Below are 24,404 nucleotides of genomic sequence, written 5' to 3' on the forward strand. Positions count from 1 at the left end.
GGAGCTCTGGCAGACGACTGCATTGCATGACTTTTATTTGTTATTCAGAACTTGTTACAAGATTGTAAGATCACGACGTCGAGTTCCACACCCACCACTGAAGTTCATGTGTCTTTTCAGTTAAAGAGAATTTTTTTTTTTATTGTCTCAGGGCTGTCGCTGGGGCTCAGTACCACCCCTATGAGTCCACCTCTCTGGTGGCCATTTTTTCCTTTCTTTCTGTTTTTTATTTGTTAGGACAGAGAGAATTTGAGAGGGGAGAGGGAGATAGGAGAATGAGACAGAGTTAGCTGTAGTCCTGCAGGTGGGGAGCAGGGCTCAGACCTGGGTCTTTGCACATGGAAACTTGTGTGCTCAATCTGGTGCACCACTGCCTGGCCCCCATCATGTCTTTTTTTCATTTTTAAAAAATGACCTTCAAACAACAACAATAATAACTACAACAGTAAAAACAACAACAAGGGCAACAAAAGGGAATAAACGAATAAATATTTGAAAGGAAATTATCTTCATTGGATAGAGACAGCCAGAAATTTAGAGGAAGGGGCGAGGGAGAAAGACAGACACCGGCAGCCCTGCTTCACCACTCACAGAGCTTTCCCTCTGCAGGTGGGACTGGGGGCTTGAACCCGGGTCCTTGTGCACTGTGACGTGTGAGCTCAACCAGGTGCACCTGCACCAGGCCCCCTATCCTGTGTCTTTAGCTTAACGGAACCATTCTGGCTTCTGTGCCACTCACAGGCTGAGGGGGAGGTGGCTGACTGACCAGTTCTGTTGGGAGCGTGCTGCGTTAGGGATGCTTCCTAAACACTGAAGTGATGACATGGGGGAGTAGTTCAGAGGAGAGGTCAGGAGTCCAGATGTAGCGTTGCAGGCCAGTAACGTGCAGATGGTATTTAGAGCCGGCCACTGGGGAGTGAGAGGAGAGAGCAGTAGACGTCGCAGCCGGGGTCTTGTGATTTGAGCTCAGCAGCTGGGATGGGACGTGGGTGTGGAAGGAAGCCAGAGCTTGCGAGTCTGCAGTCCAGGCCAAGCAGGTGCTTCACACAAGAGGAAACGGGTCATGGAAGCCGTCCCGGAGGCGGGGGATTGGAAGTGTAGAGAGAGGGAGGGACCCTGAAGGCCAGGCACACCCTGTGGAGTCACCTTGGCTCCGGCTGGCGCGTCTTCATGCCTGGGGAGCGGGGCTGTGCGGCTCCTCCCCGGCTGTCTGCCCTGCTGCCGTGAGGCTGGAGGAAGGGAGCCTGCTGGCGGGACAGGCACCTGGGAGGCGTGAGATTGGGAAAGACCCTTTGTTCCTTAGGGAAAGACCTCGGCCTGGCGTTTGAAATACCGGCGCATTTGAAGAACCAAGCCCTCTTTCCGGCCTGCGTCTTGAAGGTAACGAAGAGTCTCGTTTAGAAGTGTGTGGCTCTGATTCTTTTTTTTTTTTTTCCAAATCGTTTTGACTTGCTGTCAGGCTAAAATCTGTTCCTCCTCTTGTATTCTGCTAGAATGCTGAACTGAAGTTTAACTTCGGCGAGGAAGAGTTCAAGTTCCCACCGAAAGACGGCTACGTCGGCCTCTCCAAGGCACCGGAGGGTTTCACAGTCAAGTCTCAGCACACAGGTACTGCGCCTCAGTGGGCGAGGGCGTCCGGCGTGGGCACTGTTGGCAGGCACTGGGTCACCAGGGACAAAACGTCAGGAGAGAGTGGGGTACTGGCGGCTGCTCTGCCCAGGAGGAGGCTTCACTTTCCTTGGCTGGCGAATCAGTCACGTGGACCTTCGTGGCTCAGTCAAAGACACACCAGACACACCCAGCGTCCTGACCGGGTCAGGAAGTCCCAAGCGCCCGGTTTCGGTGTTGGGACTTCGGGTCTCTGGATTGTGACGGTGGCGCCTGGCGTTGTGAGCTGTGTGCCCGTGCCGTGCCAGGGCACCGTCGTAAGGGCTCGCTTCCCGGGGGTCACATGACGTGTCCCGTCTCCCGAAGAACCGAGGAGGGAGGACTCTCGGTCACAGGCGAGTGGGCGTGAGACCTGAGCCCACCACCAGTCTGGCTCTAGAGTCCGTATTTGTCAAAAAGCAAGACCCCCAGTGTCCACATGCTCCTTTGTTCTGCCTGAGCCTCCCTCTGGGCTGTGGAGTAACTGCGCCGTCGGCCTGGTCCTCTGTCAGGAAGTACGTGTGTCCATGTGTTTTCTCTTCTGATCTTCTTTCTCAACTTCGGCCTGAGAGTGAGATCATCCCATATTCATCCTCCTGTTTCTGACTTATTTCACTTAACATGATTTTTTTCAAGGTCCATCCAAGATTGGCTGAAAACGGTGAAGTCACCATTTGTAATAGCTGAGTAGTATTCCATTGTGTATATAGACCACAGCTTGCTCAGCCACTCATCTGTTGTTGGACACCTAGCTTGCTTCCAGGTTGTGGGTATTGCACATTGTGCTGCCAGGAACATATGTGCACACAGATCTATTTGGACGGGTGTGTTGGGTTCCTTAGGATCTATCCCCAGGAGAGGAATCGCAGGGTCATAGGGTAGGTCCATTTCTAGCCTTCTGAGAGTTCTCCAGACTGTTCTCCACAGAGAACAGTTGGACCATTTTACATTCCCACCAGCAGTGCAGGAGGTTCCTTTGACCCCACACCCTCTCCATCATTTGCTGCTGCCACCTTTTCTGATGTGTGACATTTTCACAGGAGTGAAGTGGTATCTCATTGTTGTCTTTATGGGGAAAGCAGAGTCTCTTCAAAATGGTGTTTGTTTGGAAAAAATGGGATGAAACATGGAGAGGAATGAAACTGAACCACTGTATTTCAGCATTTCTCTGACAGTCAGAGACTGGGAGCGTTTTTTCATGCGTTTCCCGGCCTTTTGGATCTCTTCTGTGGTGAATATTCTGTCCATGTCCTCCCCCCATTTTTGGATGGGGTGATTTGTTTTCTTGTTGATGAGTTTGGCAAGCTCTCTATATATTCTGGCTATTAGCCTCTTGTCTGATGTATGGCATGTAAAGATCTTCTCCCATTCTGTGAGGGGTCCCTTTTTTGGGTAGTGGTATCTTTTGCTGTGCAGAAGCTTTTTAATTTGATGTAGTCCCATAGGTTTATAATTGCCTTAGTCTTTGTAATTGGATTCGCTTCATTGAAGATGTCTTTAATGTTTATGCGGAAAAGAGTTCTGTCAATATTTTCCTCTAAGTATCTGATAGTTTCTGGTCTAACATCCAAGTCCTTGTTCTACTTGGAATTTACTTTTGTATTTGGTGAAATACAGTGGTTCAGTTTCATTCTTCTGCATGTTTCATCCCGTTTTTTCTAAACAAACACCATTTTGAAGAGACTCTGCTTTCCCCATTTAATAGCCTGGGCCCCTTTGTCAAAGATTAGATGTCCATAGGTGTGGGGGCTCACTTCTGGGCTCTCAATTCTATTCCACTGGTCAGTGTGTCTATTCATGTTCCAGTACCAAGCAGTTTTGATGACAATGGCCCTATAATACAATTTGAGATCTGGGAGTGTGATGCCTCCCGTTCTGTTCTTTTTTCTCAAGATTGTTTTGGCAATTCTAGGTCTTTTCTGGTTCCAGATAAACATTTGTAGCATTTGTTCTTTTCTTCTAAAAAGTGTGGTTGGGATCTTGATGGGGATAGCATTAAACGTGTAGATGGCTCTGGGTAATATATTCATTTTGATGATATTAATTCTTCCAACCCATGAACGTGGAATATCTTTCCACTTCTTTGTGTCTTTTTCAATTTTCTTGAGTAGTGACTCATAATTTTCAGTATATAAGTCTTTCACTCCTTTGGTTAGGTTTATCCCTAGATGTTTTACTGTCCACCCTAATCTTTCTTATTCTCTTCAGGTAGCACACAGGTGGCTCAGACAAAATTTCTCCCCAACGCTCCCAAAGCCCTGATCGTAGAGCCTTCACGGGAGCTGGCCGAACAGACTCTGAATAACGTCAAGCAGTTTAAGAAATACGTCGACAACCCCAAGTTAAGGTAAAACTTCCTTGCGTGGTCAAATGCCATTATCTCTGGGTCTGATGTGCTTTGGAGGGAGAGTGGGCTTGACATGTGTGTGTGTGTTAGCCTTCCTGCGTGTGTCAGTGTGTAAATATCTGGCGTAGATCCAGCCAGTCCGCTTTCCCTCCTATCTCTCAAATGAAGACTCACGGCTTGCCAGACAGGATCGGAGTAAAGGTTAATCAAAACAAAACAGTTAGTTCGGTGCTAGAGTCTTCACTCATTTACATGGGAATATCCATCCCCGTTGCTACCACGACGGGCGAGATTTGGGGGTGTCGTCCTGGACTTCCCCTCAGCAGCCAGTGGCCATGAAGCTGTTGGGTCCCTTCCTGCTCGCTTGTGCTGCGCTGTGCTGTGGACAGGAAGCCACAGGTGCCCTGGTGGGGCTTCTTGCTGACAGCAGTCCCTTTTCATTTGGGGCAGGCGGTGTCACACAGGCAAACTGCTCTGAAAATTTGCCCCTGGGTTTTTATTGTTTTTGCTTTAAATGATGTCTTTTTTGTTTTTAATTGAAAAATCCACACGCCTTAAGGCTCTCCATTTCAAAATGCACAGTTGAGTGGTTCTTAGTACAGAGCACTGCTTGTGCTATGTAACTGTCTCCCCTGTCTTCAGAAAGCAGGGTCTTTTTGCTGTTTCTTTTTGACCAGGGCACCATACAGCTCTGGCTTCCAGTGGTGCTGAGGATTGAACCTGAGGCCCTCAGGCATGAAAGATTTTCGTGTATAACCATGATGCTCCCTCCCCGGACCACTTAGATCCGTCTTTTTAATGATTAGTTTTTCTTATGAATTAAACCTACTCCACGGTGAATTACTTATGTTTCCAAAGCTTTTAAGGCAAAATGCCCAATTTTACCTTCCGGATGATGTATATCATTCACCCACCACCTGCAAAATTGTGGGTTCAGAGACAGAATAGTCTTGTGAGACTTGGAAAATGGAAGGGCTCTTAGGTGGCTAGAGACTGTGTGTAGATTGAGAATATGCATAGGCTCAAAATCGTAAAGTTGAATTTTAATCAGAATCACAGTATTATGAGACAAAATACTAGTAATATATTTTTTTTACTTATAAAATGGGAACATTGACAAGACCATAGGATAAGAGGGGTACATTTCCACACATTGCCCACCCCCAGAGCTCCATATCCAATCCCCTCCCTTGATGGCTTTCCTATTCTTTATCCCTCTGGGGATATATATATATATAAAATTTTCCCTTTTGTTACCCATGTTGTTTTATTGTTGTAGTTATTGTTGTTGTTATTGATGTTGTTGTTGGGTAGGACAGAGAGAAATGGAGAGAGGAGGGGAAGACAGGGGAGAGAAAGACACCTGCAGACCTGCCTCATCACCTGTGAAGCGACTCCGCTGCAGGTGGGGAGCCAGGGGCTTGAACCGGGATCCTGTGCCTGTCCTTGCACTCCGTACCACATGCGCTTAAACCGCTGCGCTACCGCCGACTCCCCTGTGGACTTTTAAAAACCTTCTTTTATAAAAAGTATTTAAGTTGATGAAAATATTTAATATGATGAAGTCACATTTATCTGATTTTAATTTGATGCTTTTGATCAGGTATCTTAGGCTTTGCTCATAGCAAGAGTGGCAGTTGGCGCCTGTGTTCTCTGCTAAGAGCCTTGTAGTTCAGGTCTAGACTTCTCTTGGAGCTTGATTCTGGTTTGGTGTGAGAAAGAGAGCCATTTATCTTAGTGCCATTTGCTGAAATGTGTTTTCCCCTCTTGGAATCGTTTGTGGCATAGGGCCAATTTTAACAACAACAGCAACAGAAATCTAGATATTCAAATGAGAAAAAAAAAAAACCTAGATAGCACTATAGGATGCTATCCCATCTCCCAGTTCTTATCGATATTGCCCAGAAACAGATGTCTGAAAACGCCATTTTCCAGACGCGTTGTAGACCCATGAACGCCTGCGTCTAAGCAGGCAGCTGGAAGGCGGCCTGGAGCTCCTGGGCTGTCCACAGTGGCGCATCTGCCTCAGCCTCTCGCCCCTCAGCATTCCCTGTGGTGACTGGCCGTGAAGAGCTTTGCCGCTCCTTTTCCACACGTGTGTTTCTGAGTTTTCTCTCAGTCACTTTATGCTGGTCTTGTTCAAAAGAAGTGGCGCGGCCGCCCTACCAGCTTTCATCATCATCTGTGTCCTGCTGTCTCTTCCAGGGAGCTCCTGATCATCGGAGGCGTTGCTGCCAGGGACCAGCTCTCTGTTCTGGATAACGGGGTAAGCTGCACTGTTCGTTTGGTTGTACAGTTCTGTTGTGCTTCAAGGAAAAAAAAAAATCAAACGGCTGAAGTTGGATGGTGGTCGCGTACCTGTTCAAAGATGTCTCACCAGCGTGCCTGTCTTTCCTGCCGGAAGTGTCCGCCCCAGTAATCTCCAAACCCTCAGACGCTTCCGGCTTTCATGGGCTCCTCTCTCCACTTCTGGTTTACTCTGAGAATTCTCTTCTCTTTCTCACAAATCAAAGCCATTTCTTTGGGGATAGTTGAAAAAGAAACCGCAGGTAAGAATAGAGGTCGCCATGAATTGAGTTTCAGAGAAATAGAGTTAGGCATTGGTGAAAGATGACACAGCGTTCGCGGCCCCCATGAGGGGAGTTGACCCAAGACGCGTGTCAAGCTGTGCCCAGGCGAGTCACCAGAAAGGGCAGAGCTCTGGTGGTCCTCGCCGTGGAGAAGCTTTGCAAGTCCTGGACTCCTCAGTTCTGTGAAGTGGAACACAAGTCGAGCTTTAGAAAGCATTTCCTGCGTGTGAACTAGCTCCCTCTACCACGTTCCCTGCCGTGTCTCCGTTTGAAACCACCTGACACTAAGTCATGAGCAAGAGAGGCTCCATCTCCATCCGTGTCCTTAGCAGATGAGATAGTTTGGAGACTTAAATGACATTTTAGAACAGGGAATCACAGTGCTGTCTTGGTTGATGCTATTCCAAGGTGGCAGTAGTATTTGGAGGCTTTCATGCTGGGGTGTCTTTCCCTGTCCTTTCCTCTCTCTTCCTCCCATTCTCCTCCATATCATATATCATATCATATCATATCATATATTATATATCATATCATATATCACATATCGTATATATCATATCATATCACACATATATCATATATATCATATATATGGTATATATCATATATATCATATATATCACATCATAGTATATCATATATCATATATATCATATATCATATCCTTTGTCTCCAGGGTTATCTCTGGGGCTTGGGGCCTGCGTTATGAATCCTACTGCTCCTAGTGGCCATTTTTTCCATTTTTATTGGACAGAACAGAGAGAAATGGAGAGAGGAGGGGAAGGCAGAGAGGGAGAAAGACACCTGCAGACCAGCTTCACCGCCTGTGAAGCGACCCCCCACTGCAGGCGGGGAGCCTGGGGGCTCGAACCGGGATCTATGTGCACTTAACTCAGTGTACCACTGCCCTTCCCCGAATGACCTTATCAGGAATAAGTTTCATTTATTAGTCTAGGGCAGACAAAGTGAATGAATAAGGCCCGTATTTATATACTTATTTGTAGACTTGTCTGTTTTCTGCAGTACTGTACCAACGTCCCGAGTAATTTTTATGAGGGTGACAGTTGAAGGCTAGTATTTTTTTCATCTATTAAGCGTTATGAGTAGTTCAGTATGTTGATTTTAGACCTTATTTATGTTCACACTTGTCCTCTTATAAATGTGCCTTCAAAATATTGAAATCTTTGTTGACTACTTTCTAGAAATGAACTGTCTGCTTCCGGATGCACTCACTCCATTTGTTTACTGACTCATCGTGTGTGATCTCTCTCTCTCTCTCTCTGTCTTTCTCTTGTGCAAGTGAGGAGGATTAGACAGTCACCCAATTTGCCCAGGAGTTTAGACCTCATAACACTTCTTTCAAAGCCAGTGTTGTTAATCAGCGTGCCTGTGGACTTGGTTAAAACAGGAGATGGGTAGACAGATGGTCTGCAGGGTGCGAGCTGGTAATGGTGCAGCCTGTGTGTGAGCATTTGAATAGCTTTATACCATAAAGATAGAAGCCACCGGAAGCAGAGCTGAGCGGTGCCCTGGCAGCAGGAAGGCAGAACTGTGCATGAGGCCTTTCCCTGTGTCTGGACTCCGTCTGAGTGCTCAGTAGCTATGTCCTCTAAGCCCTTGTGGCTTCTGCGTTCTGCACTTCAGCTTTCTCGGCTTAAAGTGGAATCGATAGGAGCGTTCGCCAGAGTGCTGAGGGGAGATGTCCTTGTTAGGCATCAGCACAGTGACTGTTCATCGTGACTCCTTGGCACACAGTAGTTGCTGTCGTCTCCCTAGACGATCAGATTGTCATTGCTACCGAGTGTGGCCAAGTGCACTGACTGCCTGGCACACCAGGCATCAAGCGCCGGGTGTATTTCATGTCATCTCCTCATTACAACCACCTTGCAGAGCAGAAGGGGTCACCCACTTGAATAATGAGAAAAACGAAGCGGGAACAGATCAGATAAGTTGAGATGGCACAGCTGAGTCGTGGTGGAACTGGAGTGGAATCCTGGTTTAAGCTCAGAGTGACTAGACATATATACACTAGACCACGCGCAACAGGCCAGAGCGAGTGTCAGTCAGTTCCCGAAGCCCTCACAGCAGTGCCCAGCCGCCGAGTAGGTCGGCCAGCAGCCCTGCTCTCTGTGGCTCGGTGACTGTGGCCACCTCCGGTTCTCCTTAGACTGCCCCTTGGTGTTTTCCAGGTGGATATAGTGGTCGGCACGCCCGGAAGATTAGACGACTTGGTGTCGACAGGGAAGCTGAATCTCTCTCAAGTTCGATTCCTGGTCCTGGATGAAGCTGTACGTTGAAATGTAGTCGTGCTTAAAAACAAAAGCAAAACAACTTTCTGTCTGTAGCTTTGGAGATAGAAGTATATCAAATGTTGAAAAACAAGACCGCGTCTGGCCGCGACCCCTTTGCAGAGACGGTGTCTGTCGCCATTCAGGTCCAACTCCCGTTCGCCCATCGGCTCCGTGTCCGCACTGGTCTTTTGGGCCAGAGAACGCTGGGGCAGCCTCCCACCTCGTGTCGGGGACCCTGCGCGTGTGAGCTTGTTAACACGGCCCCGCGTGCGGCTCCTGTGTCTGACTTACATCCCCTCAGCTAGAAGGGGGGAGTGCTCTGTGCACACTTGTTTTTGCGTGTTGCAGACTATTTCTCAAAGTAGCAAAATGTGCATTTTATTGCAGGATGTTAATGTATTTGAGCCTCTTGAGACATTCTTTTTTTTTGCCTCCAGGGTTATTGCTGGGGCTCAGTGTCTGCACTGTGAATCCACTACTCCTAGAGGCCTTTCCCTTCCTCTCCCCTCTCCCATTTTATTGGCTGGGACAGAGAGAAATTGGGAGGGTGGGGAGGGAAAGAGAAGCCGACACCTGCAGCCCTGCTTCACCACTTGTGGACAGTCTCCTCTACTAGTGGGGATCTGGGGGGGGGGCTCGAACCCTGGTCCTTGCATTTAATAATATGTGCGCTTAACCAGGTGCACTGCCACCCGGCCACAAAACATTCTTTTACGTCATTTTTGTGATGGGTTAAACTTATTTTCAGCATTTAGGATGATTTATTATTACCTTTTTCGTACTGAACCATGTGACTGAGGACACGCAGTTGGCTCTGTTGACTCCCTCATCCAGGGATCCCGGGTCTGGTGGGGCTGGTCGGCCGTCTTTATACTCAGCTGTGAATCTGTAGTTCATGTTTACCATCTGGTGTAACAGTCATTTTTAAAAACTGGGGAGGGACTGGGTGGTGGCGCACCTGGTTGAGCGCACATGTTACAGTGCACAAGGACCTGGGTTCAAGCCCCCAGACTCCACCCGCAGGGGGGAAGCTTTGCATGTGGTGAAGCAGGGCTGCAAGTGTCTCTCTGTCTCTCTCCCTCTCTGTCTTCCCCTTCCCTCTTGATTTCTGTCTCTATCCAATAAATAGATAATAAAAAAATTTAAAAAAAAGGGAGAAATTGGGGATATGTGCATAGGCCTTAGATTTTATGTTTTACATGACTTAGGACAAAAGACATACGGATACTATTTTATTTTTTTACCAGAAGTCTGTTCAGTTCTAGCTTCTGGTGGTGCGGGGGATTGAACCTGGCATGTTGGGGCCTCAGGCATGAGAGTCTATGTGCATGTCCTGATGCTCTCTACCCTCCGCCCCGGACACTCATTTCTTTTTCTCCATTCTCCGTGCAGGATGGTCTTCTTTCTCAAGGTTACTCTGACTTTATAAATAGAATGCACGGTCAGATCCCTCAGATCACCTCGGATGGAAAGCGACTTCAGGTATAAGGAGAGAAAACACAAAGTGAAACTTGCCTGGTTGTGGTATTGAGCCAAAGCCAAGGACCCGGGGCGAGGGGAGGGCGGGGTGGGGGTGGGGGTCGCTTCATAAGCAGTGAAGCAGGTCTGCAGGTGTCTGTCTTTCTCTCTCCCTCTCTTGTCTTCCTGTCCTCTCCATTTCTCTCTGTCCTATCCAACAATAACAAGGGCAACAAAAGGGAAAAAATAACAAAGAAAGTAAACTACGGTCTTTTCCTGAGCCTCCCTGTTTGCAGAACACGTCTGGTGGACAGTTAGCTGGTGAGCTCCTTTAAGAGCACCTGCAGGTCTGCGGAGAGTGAGGCTCCCGGTTCCTTTCTGCACAGCTCCCCCCCCCCCCCCACACACACACCCTTGAGGCAGAACTGTGAAGCCTGACCAAGTTCAGAGAGCAGAGTGCAGAGAGCAGAGAGCAGAGTGCAGAGTGCAGAGTGCAGAGAGCAGAGAGCAGAGAGCAGAGTGCAGAGAGCAGAGTGCAGAGAGCAGAGTGCAGAGTGCAGAGAGCAGAGTGCAAAGAGCAGAGAGCAGGATTGAGATGAGCAACATGCAGCTCTGTAACTCTGGCCTCTGGCATCTTCCCTGAAGGGCCTGGGGCTGGTGCACAGCAGTGAGTGGCCTGAGTGTTCTGAGGCCTCAGGGACCTGCACCTAAGGACATTCAGACACAGACTGTTGTCCCGTTGGACACATTCTTGGTGTCTCCCACACCTTGAACGTCCCCGTGCTTTGACAGTTGCTCCTGAATTGTGCTTTTACCTAAAAGCATCTTTGATCTTCCTGCTCCTTTTAATGTGATGCGATTTGTTTTTTTCAATACTCTGCGAAGAGTTCTGATCGTTGGCACACCTGACTTCCCATCTCCAGGTGTCAGGTGCCGTCCCTCCAGACTCTTCAGTTAAACTGCGGGGACTGATGGGATTGTTCTCTCAGCCTTGAGACGCTCCTGCCCCTAGGGCCCTGGCATTCACCCATGAGTCGGCTGTGGTGGTGGGAAAGGACTTGAATTGGACACGAGAGACACCTGGCATGGGAGATGAGAAAGTCTAGCCACCTCTCACCAAGGTCCTGTAAACCATTAACCTTCCCCCAATAAAGTGGGGGGAAAATTCAGAAGATGCAAAACAGTAAGAGATGACAAAGTCATCTTAAAAAATGCGTGTAGACAAGTAATCGTACACATTAGCCCTTGTTCTTTTTTACATTTACGTTTTATCTCAGTGCTTTTTGATGAGGTTAGATAACGCATAAAATAGCTCTTACCTGACTGAACAGCATAGACAAAGGAGACATTCCTGAAAGCTGTTTTTAGGAGTACAGGAGAAAGGAATTTAAAGAATCCCTCTTTTTTTTTTCTGCAGACCTTTTAAAGTGTATATACCACTATGAGCGCTGCTTCCTGTTTGAAGGAAAAAAAAAAAAACATCTTGAGCTGATGAAAAGCAGCTGTTTCCTTAGTAATTATTTCTTAAAATACGACTTAGACTATTTTTATCTTTCTTTTCAGGAAGTATTTTAGGGGTAGGGCCCATAAGAGAAGGAGGGGAAAACTCGTTGCTCACACTTTGAGTTCTTCAGAAGAATGATTTTCAGATCCTCAGCAGCCTCCTGTGTTACTTGGTCTCTGTATTTCAGGACCTCAGGCATAGACTGGCCAGACGGCTGGTTCCCGCTCCAGCACAGCGCACGTGAGCGGCCCGGGGTCAGCGGGCACAGCTGTCCTGATGAAGCATGTTTCTTTAAGTCTTGGTTGTCACTGTTGTTGTTTTTTTAAATCCACAGGTGATTGTTTGCTCAGCGACTTTGCATTCTTTTGACGTGAAGAAGCTGTCTGAGAAGATAATGCACTTCCCCACCTGGGTGGACTTGAAGGGGGAGGATTCCGTCCCAGACACCGTGCACCATGTCGTCGTCCCAGTGAACCCCAAGGCAGACAGGCTCTGGGAGAGACTGGGGAAAAACCACATTCGAGTAAGTCCCTGGTCCGGTCCGGCCGGCGTTCGTGGTGAGCTGATTCACTCGCCTCTGCTCAGGTGGTTACCTGAGCAGCGGGTGCTGGGCGCCTGAGGGGGGGCTTTGGCCTCAGCGTGGGGTCCGAGAGAGGCCGCTCTGTTCTCGGTTGTTCTTTTGATCGCCTTCCTTGGAAATATACATAAACACATACATACATACATATATATATATATTTGGTAAATAAACAGGAGCCATGCGCGCACCCTTCACACAGCAGTTTTCAGCTGTAGCAGTACCTAGGGTTCCCTGTCTGTGCCTTAGTTCCCTAAAAGCCGGCTTGACGTCTCTGTCTTGTCATGTTTGTCCCTTTTATTACCTGTACTGGTATTTTTTTTTAGAAAAGACTCAGTGTCTTAGACACCACATTTGTATTATTATATTTGAAGTGTAATAGCTTCAGGTCTGCAGTCAGATTCTGAATTTGAAGATTGGTTCTGACCACGAGATGTAAAGACATGACTGAAACGCTGCTTGCGAGTCAGTCACACGTGTCATGTGGTTTCTGTCTCTGTGAAGTGCTGCCCGTTCTCAGTCATTGCTCACCGAGTCTCCGTCACTTTCTAATCGTGAGTCTTTAATCCTTCTAACAGACTGATGAAGTACATGCGAAAGATAACACGCGACCTGGTGCCAACAGCTCAGGTGAGTCAGAGTGGATGCGATGTGTTGACAGGCGTTGAAGTGCTGTCCCTGAGTTTCAAGAGGAAGGCGACAAACTACACGACCGGAAAGCGTCTTCACGCGCAGCTCTGCAGAGCACGCCGAGGGGTCTGGAGGGTGTTTCTTGCCGCAGTATATGCCCCCTTCAGACGGTCCAGCATCGTGACCGCCTCAGTGCTGAGTGCAGGGCCGTTCCGTGCCCCGTGTCCTGCAGCCTCCACCACCACCGGTCTTCTGGACTTTTCACTCAGCTCAAACTCCACACCATCCCAGTCAGTGAAGGTGTACTGCCTCAAGCGCGAAGGCAGTTCATCCCTGGCACACAGTGTCTCTCAAGATACTGGGAAGACCTGCCATGCTGTCAGGCCGGGGCCTTCCCAGCCTCGACTAGATGTGAGCACTGGGCTGTGTCTCACAGCGCCCTCTGAGGTCACTGGCCGTGCGTCTGGCTCATGGCGGAATCCTTTTATGGCTTTGGGCAGGTCTCTGAAACCCTGACTCGAGAGCCTTGGAGCCGGGTCTGAGGTCTTGCTGCAGGGGTACTCGGCTTGCCCGGCTGTTGAATAGAACCCGAGACTTGCAGTTTCAGATACTGAGCCACAGCGCTGTTTGGGCTTGCAGTTTATAAAATAAGAGTTTGCCTGTCTCTTATAAATTTCCTTATAACAGTTTCTTTTTTAAATACTGCAATCAGAGATGGCTAAAAAGACGCGACAGATACATGAGATTATAAAATCAAAATTTTGCAGTAGATAGTTGAAGTAACTGACTAGCCCAGCTTCACACTGGGAGTGGTGTCCAAGAAAGTGCTAACTAGGACTTTTTTTGTTTGTTTTGGTTAAGACTTCCGCAGAGTGAACTGTAGACCTCCGAGTGTCCAGATTGACTTGAAAAGTGTGCTGGTCCTTTTTATGGGGATTAAAATAACGAGTAAACATTTGGGAGACTGAATACAAGATAAAAGATGATGGGTAGATGGAGATTTCTGTTTATCTCGGTGTGTTTACCTGTAGAAGAAGTATAGAGGTTTCTGTACTTCATAGGCTGTTTGAAAAGAAAGAAACAGAAATTAATGGGCGAATGGGCTACCTCACCGTTTTACTGTCACTTTCCTTGCCATCCTCTGTATCTTACTTCTTCAAAAGCAGGGTTTTTTTTTTTTAGGTGAGCTCAGCAGTACGTTTATGTCTAATTATGTATGTCTGATGTTTTGAGATTGAAGCTCTCTCTCTCTTTCCCTCCCCCATGATATTCAAGAGATGTGGTCTGAAGCCATCAAAATCCTGAAGGGAGAGTATGCTGTGCGGGCAATCAAGGAGCACAAGATGGATCAAGCAATTATTTTCTGTAGAACCAAGATCGACTGTGACAACTTGGAACAGTATTTCATGCAGCAAGGAGGAGGTAACGTTCCCTCACCTGAACTAAAGCGGCTTTCTTTCCTCACTTAACAGAGTAGTGACTTCGTATTGCTGCAGCCTGGGATTCAGGCACAGACTGGAGTGGTGTTGGGACTTTGTAAATATCTGTTTATCCGTGCGCTAGCAAATACCGAGCTCTAGGAGAAACGACGAGATAATTTTCCACATAGGTGCAGCATTCCAACGTGACTGGGCCTCACAGTATTTTAGGATGTAGGAGATTTGAGGGAAGGGGTGACATTGATTGATTTTTCTTGTTAAAATTTCAGGTATAAAGATGAAGTTATAGACTATAGATATAAACTCGTAAAGGAAGAGAAAACTAATGCAAATGAGGGCAAAAAGGAAGTCGTTTAGAAATTATAGAGGAAGGTTGGGAAAAAAAATTCAGGTGGCAAAATCTGATAGCAGTAAACCAGAGAAAGGAAGACTCTTGTTCAAAAGACAGAGATTCTTACACTGGGTAAAATCTAGGTTTACAAGATACATACCTGAAATCTGAAGGCCAAAGGCTTGAAAAGGATGAGTAATACTTAACATCCAGAATAAAAGATGCAATAGAGTCTTAGGACAAAAATATCAATAGAAATAAAGAGGCTCGTTAAATAGTAAAATCCAGTCTAAGATCAAATGCCGATACTTTTTTATTCCTTGTGAAGTCAAATATATAAGCCAGCGTGGGAAAATCTGCTCAGCAGTATTGCCGGGGAAATGAAGAACAAAACCGCAGTGTGGTTTTACTGTTTATCGATCAAAATCATTGGATCACAAATATTCACGATTGGAGTTTTGGCTGGGGTACAGAGCGCCTTGAGTCCTTGCCCACACGTCGTGGGTGGGGATGGAGACGCGGCACAGACCACTTGGTGAGAGCAGGGCAGAGCGCACGCCTCAGTCACGTTCGGGTCACGTCTTGCAAGATCTGAGACTGGAGCCAAGGTGGCAGCACTGGGCCCTCCCCTCCTTCCCACACCCACTGGCTGGGGAGTGGCCGTGGGGATGTGCATTTCCCAGAGCCACTGGAGCCCCCAAGACGCCGAGGCCTCAACTCTTTGTGGCTGACGTTCTGCAAGTCCACCTGCCACTCCACTTCCGCACAAGCAGGCTGTTGGCGTTTCTTTGTGCCGTTCTGTTTTGCTTCCTGCCTGTCTTCTTTTCCCCGGTGCACTACTTAATTCTGGGTTATGGTGGTGCTGGGGATTGAACTCGCGAGCTTGAGAGCCTCAGGCGTGAGAGTCGTTGCCACCGTGCACGGTTCATGGTGGTGTCGCCGTGTTGCTGGCCCTCTTTCACGACGTGACGTCTCCTCGCGGCCCCGAGTCTCTTTGAACAGACCCAACAGCCACGTTGGTCGACGTCCCAGCGTGGCTGTCATCTGGGGTGCGTGCAGATCTGGGAGGCTCTTCGCCTCCTCCCTGGTCTGCACTGGAGCGGTGCCTGCTCGAGAGGTCGTGCGCTGTGCACTGGCCCACTGCGCCGTCCATGCAGCCTCCCGCCTGCGCCTGGGCTCTGCTCTGACCGGGCCCGCGACAGCGAGTCCAGTGGCCCAGGGCGCGCTGGGCTGAGCAGGCCGGGCTGTGGCCTCGGACGCGCCACCGCAACCTCCTGCTGCGAGCTCTTGCCCCACTCGTGGCTCTTCTTGAAAATGAGCCCCATGAGCGTCCTGATTTAAGTTGCAGTTCCTTTTGATCTCTTGTGTTTCACTTGACATGCTTTTTTTTCTCCTTACGAACTGGAAAGATGCCCGGGGTGTCCATTTTAATGGCTGTAACCTGTGAAAAATGGTGTTGACTGGCGCTAGTGGCAAGTCGGGAGGTAGATTTCAGTAGGATTTTTAGTGCTATTGTGCGCTGTGTGTGTGTTTGCCTTTTTTCCGTCGTCTGAAGTTCCTATTTCCTCAAGGTAATGGCTTTGTGTCCCTCGCTAGGACCGGATAAGAAGGGACACCAGTTCTCCTGTGTTTGTCTTCATGGTGACAGGAAGCCGCATGAGAGGAAGCAGAACTTGGAAAGATTTAAGGTACTGACGCTTAGTCGACAGTGTCTCCTCAGTACTTGAAAAGAATCGTTGCTATTCTCAGTCAGTTTCAGCTAGTATTGTTAAAGCAGGTTTTAGTCCTTGAAGCTTCAAAAGGTCTCGCCCCTCAGCTACGCCCCCAGCACAGGGAGCTTCAGTCACCTTCAGTCGGGTGTCAGCCTAGTGCTACTGTACTTTTTTTTTTTTTTTTTGGGGGCGGAGGTGTAGATGCATTGGCTCATGGCCCATGACAAGCACAGTTGATGTGGGTCTTCAGTGCGTCCCAGGGCCCGGTACACTCCCGGATGCCACCGCCCTCCAGCCTGGGCACTGCGCTGAGCCAGAGTCCATCTGTCCTTCCCACCTGCACCTTTGCAGTTCCTGGGCACCAAACTGGCACCGAAGTCTACTTATTATTTCCCTGATAAATGCCAGGGACCTGTCCTCTGTTCCCTGCGCTGTTAAGATTTTGCCTGCTGGGGGTTGGGCGGTAACACAGCAGGTTAAGCGCACGTGGTGCAAAGCACAGGGACCTGCATGAGGATCCCAGTTCGAGCCCCCAGCTCCCCACGGCATTCCCTGCTGGTTGTAGTCTGGCTTTACTGTAGCGTGATAGTGAGCTTGCTGACAAGGCTTTTTAACACTGCTGCTGTCAGAAGAAGAGAAGTGAATCCAATCACTGATTTATGTGCCTAAAAGATTTCAGCAGACTATAAACTGAAGTAAAAGCAAGACTTGGTCCGTTGAGTTCACAGCACCTGGGTTTCTGCTGTGTTGGATACCTGTCAGCTGCTGCCCGTTCATCTAGAGGGGCGCGGCTTTCATGCTCCCTTTTATTAGACGCTCACCGTTGCTTTTCTTCTGTTTCTGTCAGAAAGGAGAGGTGCGGTTCTTGATCTGCACCGACGTTGCGGCCAGAGGCATTGATATCCATGGAGTTCCTTACGGTAAAGCAACAAAAACAGAGCCCGAAACTTTGACTCCTCCAGTATGAGCTTTCTAGATTCTAAGTAAACCAGCTAACGTGCCTGAGATATTTCAAACAGCAAACTGCTAGCATGTCAGAAAGGCCCAGCAGCCGGCAGCCGACGCTGACCGCCACCTCTCTTGCAGTTATAAACGTCACCCTGCCGGATGAAAAGCAGAATTATGTCCATCGCATCGGCCGAGTGGGAAGGGCTGAAAGGTACTTTTGTGGTCTGGTCTGTCCTCCCCTTCTTTGGCCTCCTCTGCTGCCGGAGTGAACGTGGTCTAACAAGAGTTTTGCATCTTTCAGGATGGGCCTCGCCATTTCCCTGGTGGCCACAGAAAAAGAGAAGGTAATCCTTTTTCAGTGCTGTGTTGTATTCATTGTTTGAACCCTCATTTTAAAATTTCTTCCCTGAGCCTGAGCCTTGTGTAGATGTGATCTCATCACTCTGGGCTGTTTGTCACTCAGAGACCCCAGGGGCCCCGCGGGGATCCTTGCACGGCATCCTTGCACAGGCGTGCTCCCTGCCCAGTGCTGGTGTTTCCAAGGTCGGAAGTAACAGTGGCTTGATTTTTCTCATTGATGTGGAGTCTGGTTTCTTACGGGGTCTGAGTAATTGTTTCCTGGCCCCCTTCTCTCGCTATTGAATGGGCAAGGAGGGTGGAGTTCCGAAGGGAGAACCAGGGAATGCAGTCTCCCTTCTGGCTTTACCTTGCTGGATGGAGGTGGGGGCTGGGGGGTGTCACTGATTATTTTGCTATCATTGCGAATTTATGGAAATGTTGTGATAATAAGAAACCCCTCCAGGAGTCGGACAGGCAGTAGCGCAGCGGGTTAATCACACATGGCAAAAGCGCAAGGACCGGCGTAAGGATCCCAGTTTGAGCCCCCGGCTCCCCACCTGCAGGGGAGTCGCTTCACAGGCGGTGAAGCAGGTCTGCAGGTGTCTGTCCTTCTCTTCCCCTCTCTGTCTTCCCCCCCTCTCGTCATTTCTCTCTGTCCTGTCCAGCATTGATGGCATCAACAACAACAAAAATAATAACTACAATAACAGTAAATAAGGGCAACAAAAGGGAAAATAAATATAAACAAAATTTAAAAAAGAGACCCCTCCATGCTCACTTCCCAAACTGCTTTTTGATTTATTATTTGCTCATAGAAAACATGTAATCCTGGTGCTGACGTGATAGAATGTTCTCTGATGTTTTTTTACCTTCTTTTCTTTGTTTTTATTCAGTTATTGGCTAGAGACAGAAATTGGTATGGAAGGGGGAGATGGAGAGAGACAGAGAGACAGCCTGCAGCCCTGCCTCACCCCTCACCCCTGTGAAGTCCCCCCCCACAGGTGGGGTTGGTCAGGGGGTTTCCCCCCTTCCTATGAGAATTCCTTTGTGGAGAAACTTGGGACCGTCTCCGGAATGCGCTCTGTCAGCCTGGTGAATGGACTGCTCAGTGTTCGGCAGTGACTGGGGTTCACGCCATACTCGACGTCCAGTCTCCTGGGGTCCAGGGGGACAGGAAGTGCCAGACGTGAGTGAGCAACGTGCTGACATCTCCCCCTCCCCTCAGGTCTGGTACCACGTGTGCAGCAGCCGCGGCAAGGGCTGCTACAACACCAGGCTCAAAGAGGAGGGGGGATGCACCATCTGGTACAACGAGATGCAGGTAACTCGCGGGCACAAGCACCCAGCACTCGGGACGGGACGGGAGCGGGAGTTTGTAACTTGGAAAGTCGCAGCACTAAGTACCAGCTAGTACAGCCTTGCTGGCCTTACCTGGTTTGAAACGCTTCCGCCCCTCTCGCTCCCTCTGCCAGCTGCTCTCCGAGATAGAAGAACACCTGAATTGCACCATCTCTCAGGTGGAGCCGGATATCAAGGTTCCGGTGGACGAGTTTGACGGCAAGGTCACCTACGGCCAGAAAAGGGCGGCTGGGGGTAAGCCTTCCTCGGGGGCCCCTCTGCCCCTCTCAGGGTTTCAGTTCAAGAGGAAGAACTTTCTTGCATTGCTAAATATGTTTTTAGTGTACTCACCGGCCTGTCCCGTTACTCTCATAAGAGTTTGCCCTTCCTGTCCTGCAAGGGCTTCCTTCTGTGACAGGAGATAGAATGAAGGAGCAGTCACGGCACCCTTCTCGCAGAGGAAGGTGTAGCAAATACATGCTGGGTGGGGGGTGATAGCGTGATGGTTCTGCAAAGGGACTGTCAAGCCTGAGGCTCCAAAGCTCCAGGTTCAGTCCCCCACACCACCATAAGGCAGAACTGAGCAGGGCTCTGGTTAAAAAAAAAAAAAAAGAAAAAGAAAAAGTCTCGACTTTTCCTACAACTCAGTAGTTTAACATTTTTTTAAAAAATTTTTATTTATAAAAGGGAAACATTGACTAAACTGTAGGATAAGAGGGGTACAACTCCACACAGTTCCCACCACCAGAACTCCGTATCCCACCCCCTCCCCTGACAGCTTTCCTATTCTTTATCCCTCTGGGAGTGTGGACCCAGGGTCATTGTGGGATGCAGAAGGTGGAAGGTCTGGCTTCTGTAATTGCTTCCCCGCTGAATTATGGGTGTTGACAGGTGGATCCATACTCCCAGCCTGTCTCTGTCTTTCCCTAGTGGGGCAGGGCTCTGGGGAAGTGGAGCTCCAGGGCACATCGGTGGGGTTGTCTGGCCAGGGAAGTCTGATCGGCATCATGCTGGCATCTGGGACCTGGTGGTTGACAAGCGAGTTAACATACAAAGCCAAACAAATTGTTGAGCAATCATGGACCTAAAGGCTGGAATGGTGCAGATGAAGAGTGGGGGGGGGGGGTTTCCTCCATTTTGTAGATAGCTAGTAGCCATATTTTAGTTAGATTCCAAAGGGCCTGTGGCTATACTAGTTTTTTTAAAAAAATTTTTTTATTACCATTATTTTATTTATTGGATAGAGGCAGTGAGAAAAGTTTAGCAGTTTCTTACAAGAGTGGTGGACCATTTACAGAATCCTTGGGAAAGAAATAGTGATGATTTTGCACAGAGAACCACAAGCCTTTGGCTTACTTCAGTCGCTACCCAGTGGTAGCAGGTAATTCCATTTGAGTAGAACAGTTCATTTCGAGGTTTTTTTTTGGGGGGCAGGTAAAGATTTAAACTAAATTACACGATTTCCAAACCAAGGAAGGGGACAGGAAGGGCTTGGGCGGGATGTCGGGACGGCTGACACTGGAATGGAATCATTTCGAATTGGCTGACTGTTTCCAGAGCTCAGTGTCTTGGAGAGAGCTTGCATCTGTTCAGCCGGAAGGGAGGGCTGAGTCAGTTGAGCCCCACCCCAGGGCCCAGTCATCCCCAGCGCTGTCACTTGCTACTTGTGACTTGTGTGTGGTGCAGGTGGAAACTACAAAGGCCACGTGGACGTCCTGGCGCCCACCGTCCAGGAGCTGGCGGCCCTCGAGAAGGAGGCACAGACGTCGTTCCTGCATCTTGGCTACCTGCCGAACCAGCTCTTCCGAACCTTCTGATTCTGCCTGGCGCCGAGTAGGAGGAGCCTCAGGGCTCTGGAGCGCCCACCCTGCCGTCTGTCCAGGAGCCTCATGCTGGGGCCTCTGCGTAAGGTGGCGACCCAGAGGGCACAATAAACCAATAAACGTGATGACGACACTTGCCTGGAGGCCTGTCTCTTCTTTTGAAACCTGGGGTGGTCTCTGTTCCCAGAGAGCTACTGGCTCTGGGGCCGGCGGGTGGGCGCACGGCTGGCAGAGGCCCCCCCCCCCAACCCCCCCAGCATGCCAAGAGGCCAGCGTTTCCCGGGAGTCTTCCCACCGGTTCTCAGGGTCACAGCCGCTCAAGGGCATGTTGAAGCCGGAGGAGACGTGACAGCTCAGGTTACTTTGGAAGTCTAGACTTAAAAAAACTTGATTATTAGGTTTTTTTTATGAGAGTAAAAACCTCAGCACTGCAGCTTCCTCAGTTTGGTGGGACTGTGCCCAGAGGGGCTGTGCACCTGGCAAAGCAGTGCCCTGTCCAGGTGGGCTAGACACCAGCCCTGCCTTGGCCCTCCCCTCCCCTCCTCTGCCATCCTCTCCCCACCCCTCCTCTGCCATCCCCCTCCCCTGCCATCCTCTTCCCTCCCCACCCCTTCCATCCCCTCCCCTGCCATCCCTTCCCCTCCCCTGCCATCCCTTCCCCTCCCCTACCATCCCTTCCCCTCCCCTGCCATCCTCTGCTCTTCCCTCCCCTCCCTCCCCTGCATCCCCTTCCCTTTTAAGGAAGTTCGCAGAGCTTCCTTAGCCGTGGATTCCTGACTGGTTTGCAGCTGATAGTGAAGCTGTGTTTCAGGGAGCGGCACACGCGCGCGCACACACACACACACACACACACACACACACGTGTCACTGCACACACACGTCACTGCACACACGTGTCACTGCACACACACACACACGTGTCACTGCACACACACGTCACTGCACACACACGTGTCACTGCACACACACACACACACACACACACACACACACACAAACACACACACACACGTCACTTCACGAGCCAGGGAGGAGGCTTCGTGAGCGGGGAAGCAGGGTTGCAGGTGTCTCCATCTCTCTTCCTCTGTCTCCCATCTCCTCGATATTTCCGGCTGTTTCTATAAAGAAAGATTAAAAAAAAGTTTAAAAAGGCGTTTTTAGGAGTTTGCCTTTTGAACCACCTTTGTTTCCAGGTGGTGCGAGGCCCTTCACAATCAAACCACTGGCTGAGGTCTTCAGGTGCGGGGCGGTGCTCTGGGCCGGTGCTCTGCGCCCTGCCTCCTGGAACTCACTTGCCGGAAATGCCCAGAAGGAAAAGGAGACTCGTGCACGCAAGGGAGTGGCTCTTTCTGCACCTTCTTTTGTTCCCACCCCTGAAGCGGGTGGGAGCATCCTCTGGGTAGCCCCGAGAGCGTGCCAGCCCCTCCTCTCCCCCGGATGCCCCAGCCTTGCCGCCCTGGGTGGGCCTGGGTGCCCCCGATTGTGATGCTTGTGTGCATCCGAGTCAAAGCGCCTTCTGCTGGCCTGACGCCCCTCCGTCCATGTTCTCTGCACCCCGGCCTCAGTGTGAGCCTTCTGTCCCGGGTGGCTCCAGTTTGGCCTCCTGTCAGCTTAGGCGCTGGAGGTTATTGTAGACAAACGGATTTAAAAAATGGTGTCACTTTTGAGAAACTAGGAAGGTTATTGTTTAATAGATATGTTTACTTGCATTCAAAGTAATCACTTTGGGATTCAGACATCTAAAGAGGTTTCAACTTGGCTTATTGATATTTATATTATTGGATAGAGACAGAAATTGAGGGGAGGAGATAAAGAAGGAGAGAGACAGACACCTGCAGCCCCGCCTCACCACTCGGGAAGCTTTCCTCCTGCAGGTGGGGACCAAGGGCTTGAACCTGCGTCCTTGTGCCCTGTAATGCATGTGCTGAATCACCACCTGGGCCCCTGATATTTCAACTTTTCCAAACCCCTTCTGCCTTTTCATTGTAATCATTGCCGCTTCAGTATCGTTATTTAAGTATTTTTTTTTAAAGAAAATTATTTTTAATGGGCAGGACAGAGAGAGCCCAGAGCCCTGCTCAGCTCTGGCTGATGGCGCTGCTGGGGGTTGAACCTGGGACCCCAGCGTCTCAGGCATGAACGGCTTTTACATAACCATTATGCTATGGCCCTGGCCCTATATACATACTTTTTTTGAGGAAATGTCTTAACCAAGTCCACCTTCTAAGGGAGCAGGGTTTTTGATGTGTATGGGAAGTGAGAATTGAGGCCCTCAACAGAAAGCCATCCCGCTGCTTTAGACTGAACCCATGGAAATAAGTGCCGGGTCCAGCCTGGCCCTGTGGCATGTCACGTCTCGTTCTCCAGCGTGGCAGTCTTGTCCTGTCACTGGGAAAGGTCCCGCTCTGTTTCCCTGAGTCAACTCCCAGCCAGTGGGGGAATTACTTGCTTCTGGTCCAGGAGGACTTGGAAGAAGTGGCCGCAGACGGACGGTCACTGCAGGGCCATCCATGTGCTGTGGGCTGCGGGCCTTGGAGGTGGGTCTAGCGTGGACCACTCTGATTGGACTAGGAACTGCTGAGGCAGCCATGGAAGTCGGAGGCGGTCAGCAAGGCTGGGTTCAGCTGAAGGAGGAAGCCAGGCTTCCTGAATGAGCGGGAGGTTCAGGGGGCCAGGTGGTGGCGCACCTGGTGAAGTGCTCACATTACAGTGCCTGGGGACCCAGGTTCAAGCCCCCGGTCCCCACCTGCAGGGGGCAAGCTTCAGGAGTGGTGAAGCAGGGCTGCAGGTGTCTCTCTGTCTCTCTCCATATCTATCTTCCCCTCCCTTCTCTGACAAATCAAAAGAAATTGAAAAAGAGGAGCAGTTTTTTATTTCAAAAAAAGTGTTTCAGTTCTCCTCGCTCTGTTGTAATTCCCTGGAAACCTTCAAGTGCCTGCCACCTGGTGTCCACAGCTCAATGTGCTGGTGGGACCTAGGAGGAAAGGAGGGTTCAGTGAATGATGGAAGGGCGCCTGAGGGTCTGAGTGTTGCTTAGAACCCCAGTTACTTGTCATATATACACTAGTGATTTAATACTGATTTGCAGAGTGACATGTCAACAGCGGCACAACTCCGCACCGTTCTCACCGCCAGAGTTCTGGATCCCCATCCCCTCCACTGAAATCTACAGCAGTTTGAGGCCAGGTGGTGGCGCACCTGCTTGAGCACACACATTAGAGTGCGCAAGGACCCGGGTTCAAGCCCCCAGCCCCCACCTGCAGGGGGAAAGTTTCAGGAGTGGTGAAGCAGGGCTGTGAGTGTCTCTGTCTCGCTCCCTCTCTATCTCCCCTTCCCCACTCATTTTGTCTCTATCTAATAATAAATAAATAAATACATCAAAAAAATCGACAGCAGTTCTCCCAAGGCAGCAGATATGGGTTAAGTATAATTTCTACAACTGTCTGTCTC

General features: G+C 49.6%; 1 protein-coding gene across 1 annotated transcript in view; it reads left to right on the forward strand.

The window, feature by feature from the left end:
* The window catches only part of DDX1 (DEAD-box helicase 1), a 34,545-nt gene extending 13,455 nt beyond the window's left edge, over nucleotides 1–21,090 (forward strand). Inside the window, exons 11-26 of the mRNA XM_060186580.1 lie at nucleotides 1,304–1,380; nucleotides 1,494–1,608; nucleotides 3,856–3,994; nucleotides 6,200–6,260; nucleotides 8,754–8,852; nucleotides 10,248–10,337; nucleotides 12,152–12,340; nucleotides 12,973–13,024; nucleotides 14,300–14,446; nucleotides 16,391–16,482; nucleotides 17,354–17,426; nucleotides 17,593–17,665; nucleotides 17,756–17,798; nucleotides 19,019–19,114; nucleotides 19,266–19,386; nucleotides 20,818–21,090. Of these exons, the coding sequence (XP_060042563.1) occupies nucleotides 1,304–1,380; nucleotides 1,494–1,608; nucleotides 3,856–3,994; nucleotides 6,200–6,260; nucleotides 8,754–8,852; nucleotides 10,248–10,337; nucleotides 12,152–12,340; nucleotides 12,973–13,024; nucleotides 14,300–14,446; nucleotides 16,391–16,482; nucleotides 17,354–17,426; nucleotides 17,593–17,665; nucleotides 17,756–17,798; nucleotides 19,019–19,114; nucleotides 19,266–19,386; nucleotides 20,818–20,948 (1,598 nt within the window). The 3' untranslated portion in view covers nucleotides 20,949–21,090. The remainder of the gene's footprint in view (nucleotides 1–1,303; nucleotides 1,381–1,493; nucleotides 1,609–3,855; nucleotides 3,995–6,199; nucleotides 6,261–8,753; nucleotides 8,853–10,247; nucleotides 10,338–12,151; nucleotides 12,341–12,972; nucleotides 13,025–14,299; nucleotides 14,447–16,390; nucleotides 16,483–17,353; nucleotides 17,427–17,592; nucleotides 17,666–17,755; nucleotides 17,799–19,018; nucleotides 19,115–19,265; nucleotides 19,387–20,817) is intronic.
* Nucleotides 21,091–24,404: the final 3,314 nt, after the last annotated feature.

This window comes from Erinaceus europaeus, chromosome 3 (genome assembly GCF_950295315.1).
Source record: "Erinaceus europaeus chromosome 3, mEriEur2.1, whole genome shotgun sequence".
NCBI classification, from domain to species: domain Eukaryota; kingdom Metazoa; phylum Chordata; class Mammalia; order Eulipotyphla; family Erinaceidae; genus Erinaceus; species Erinaceus europaeus.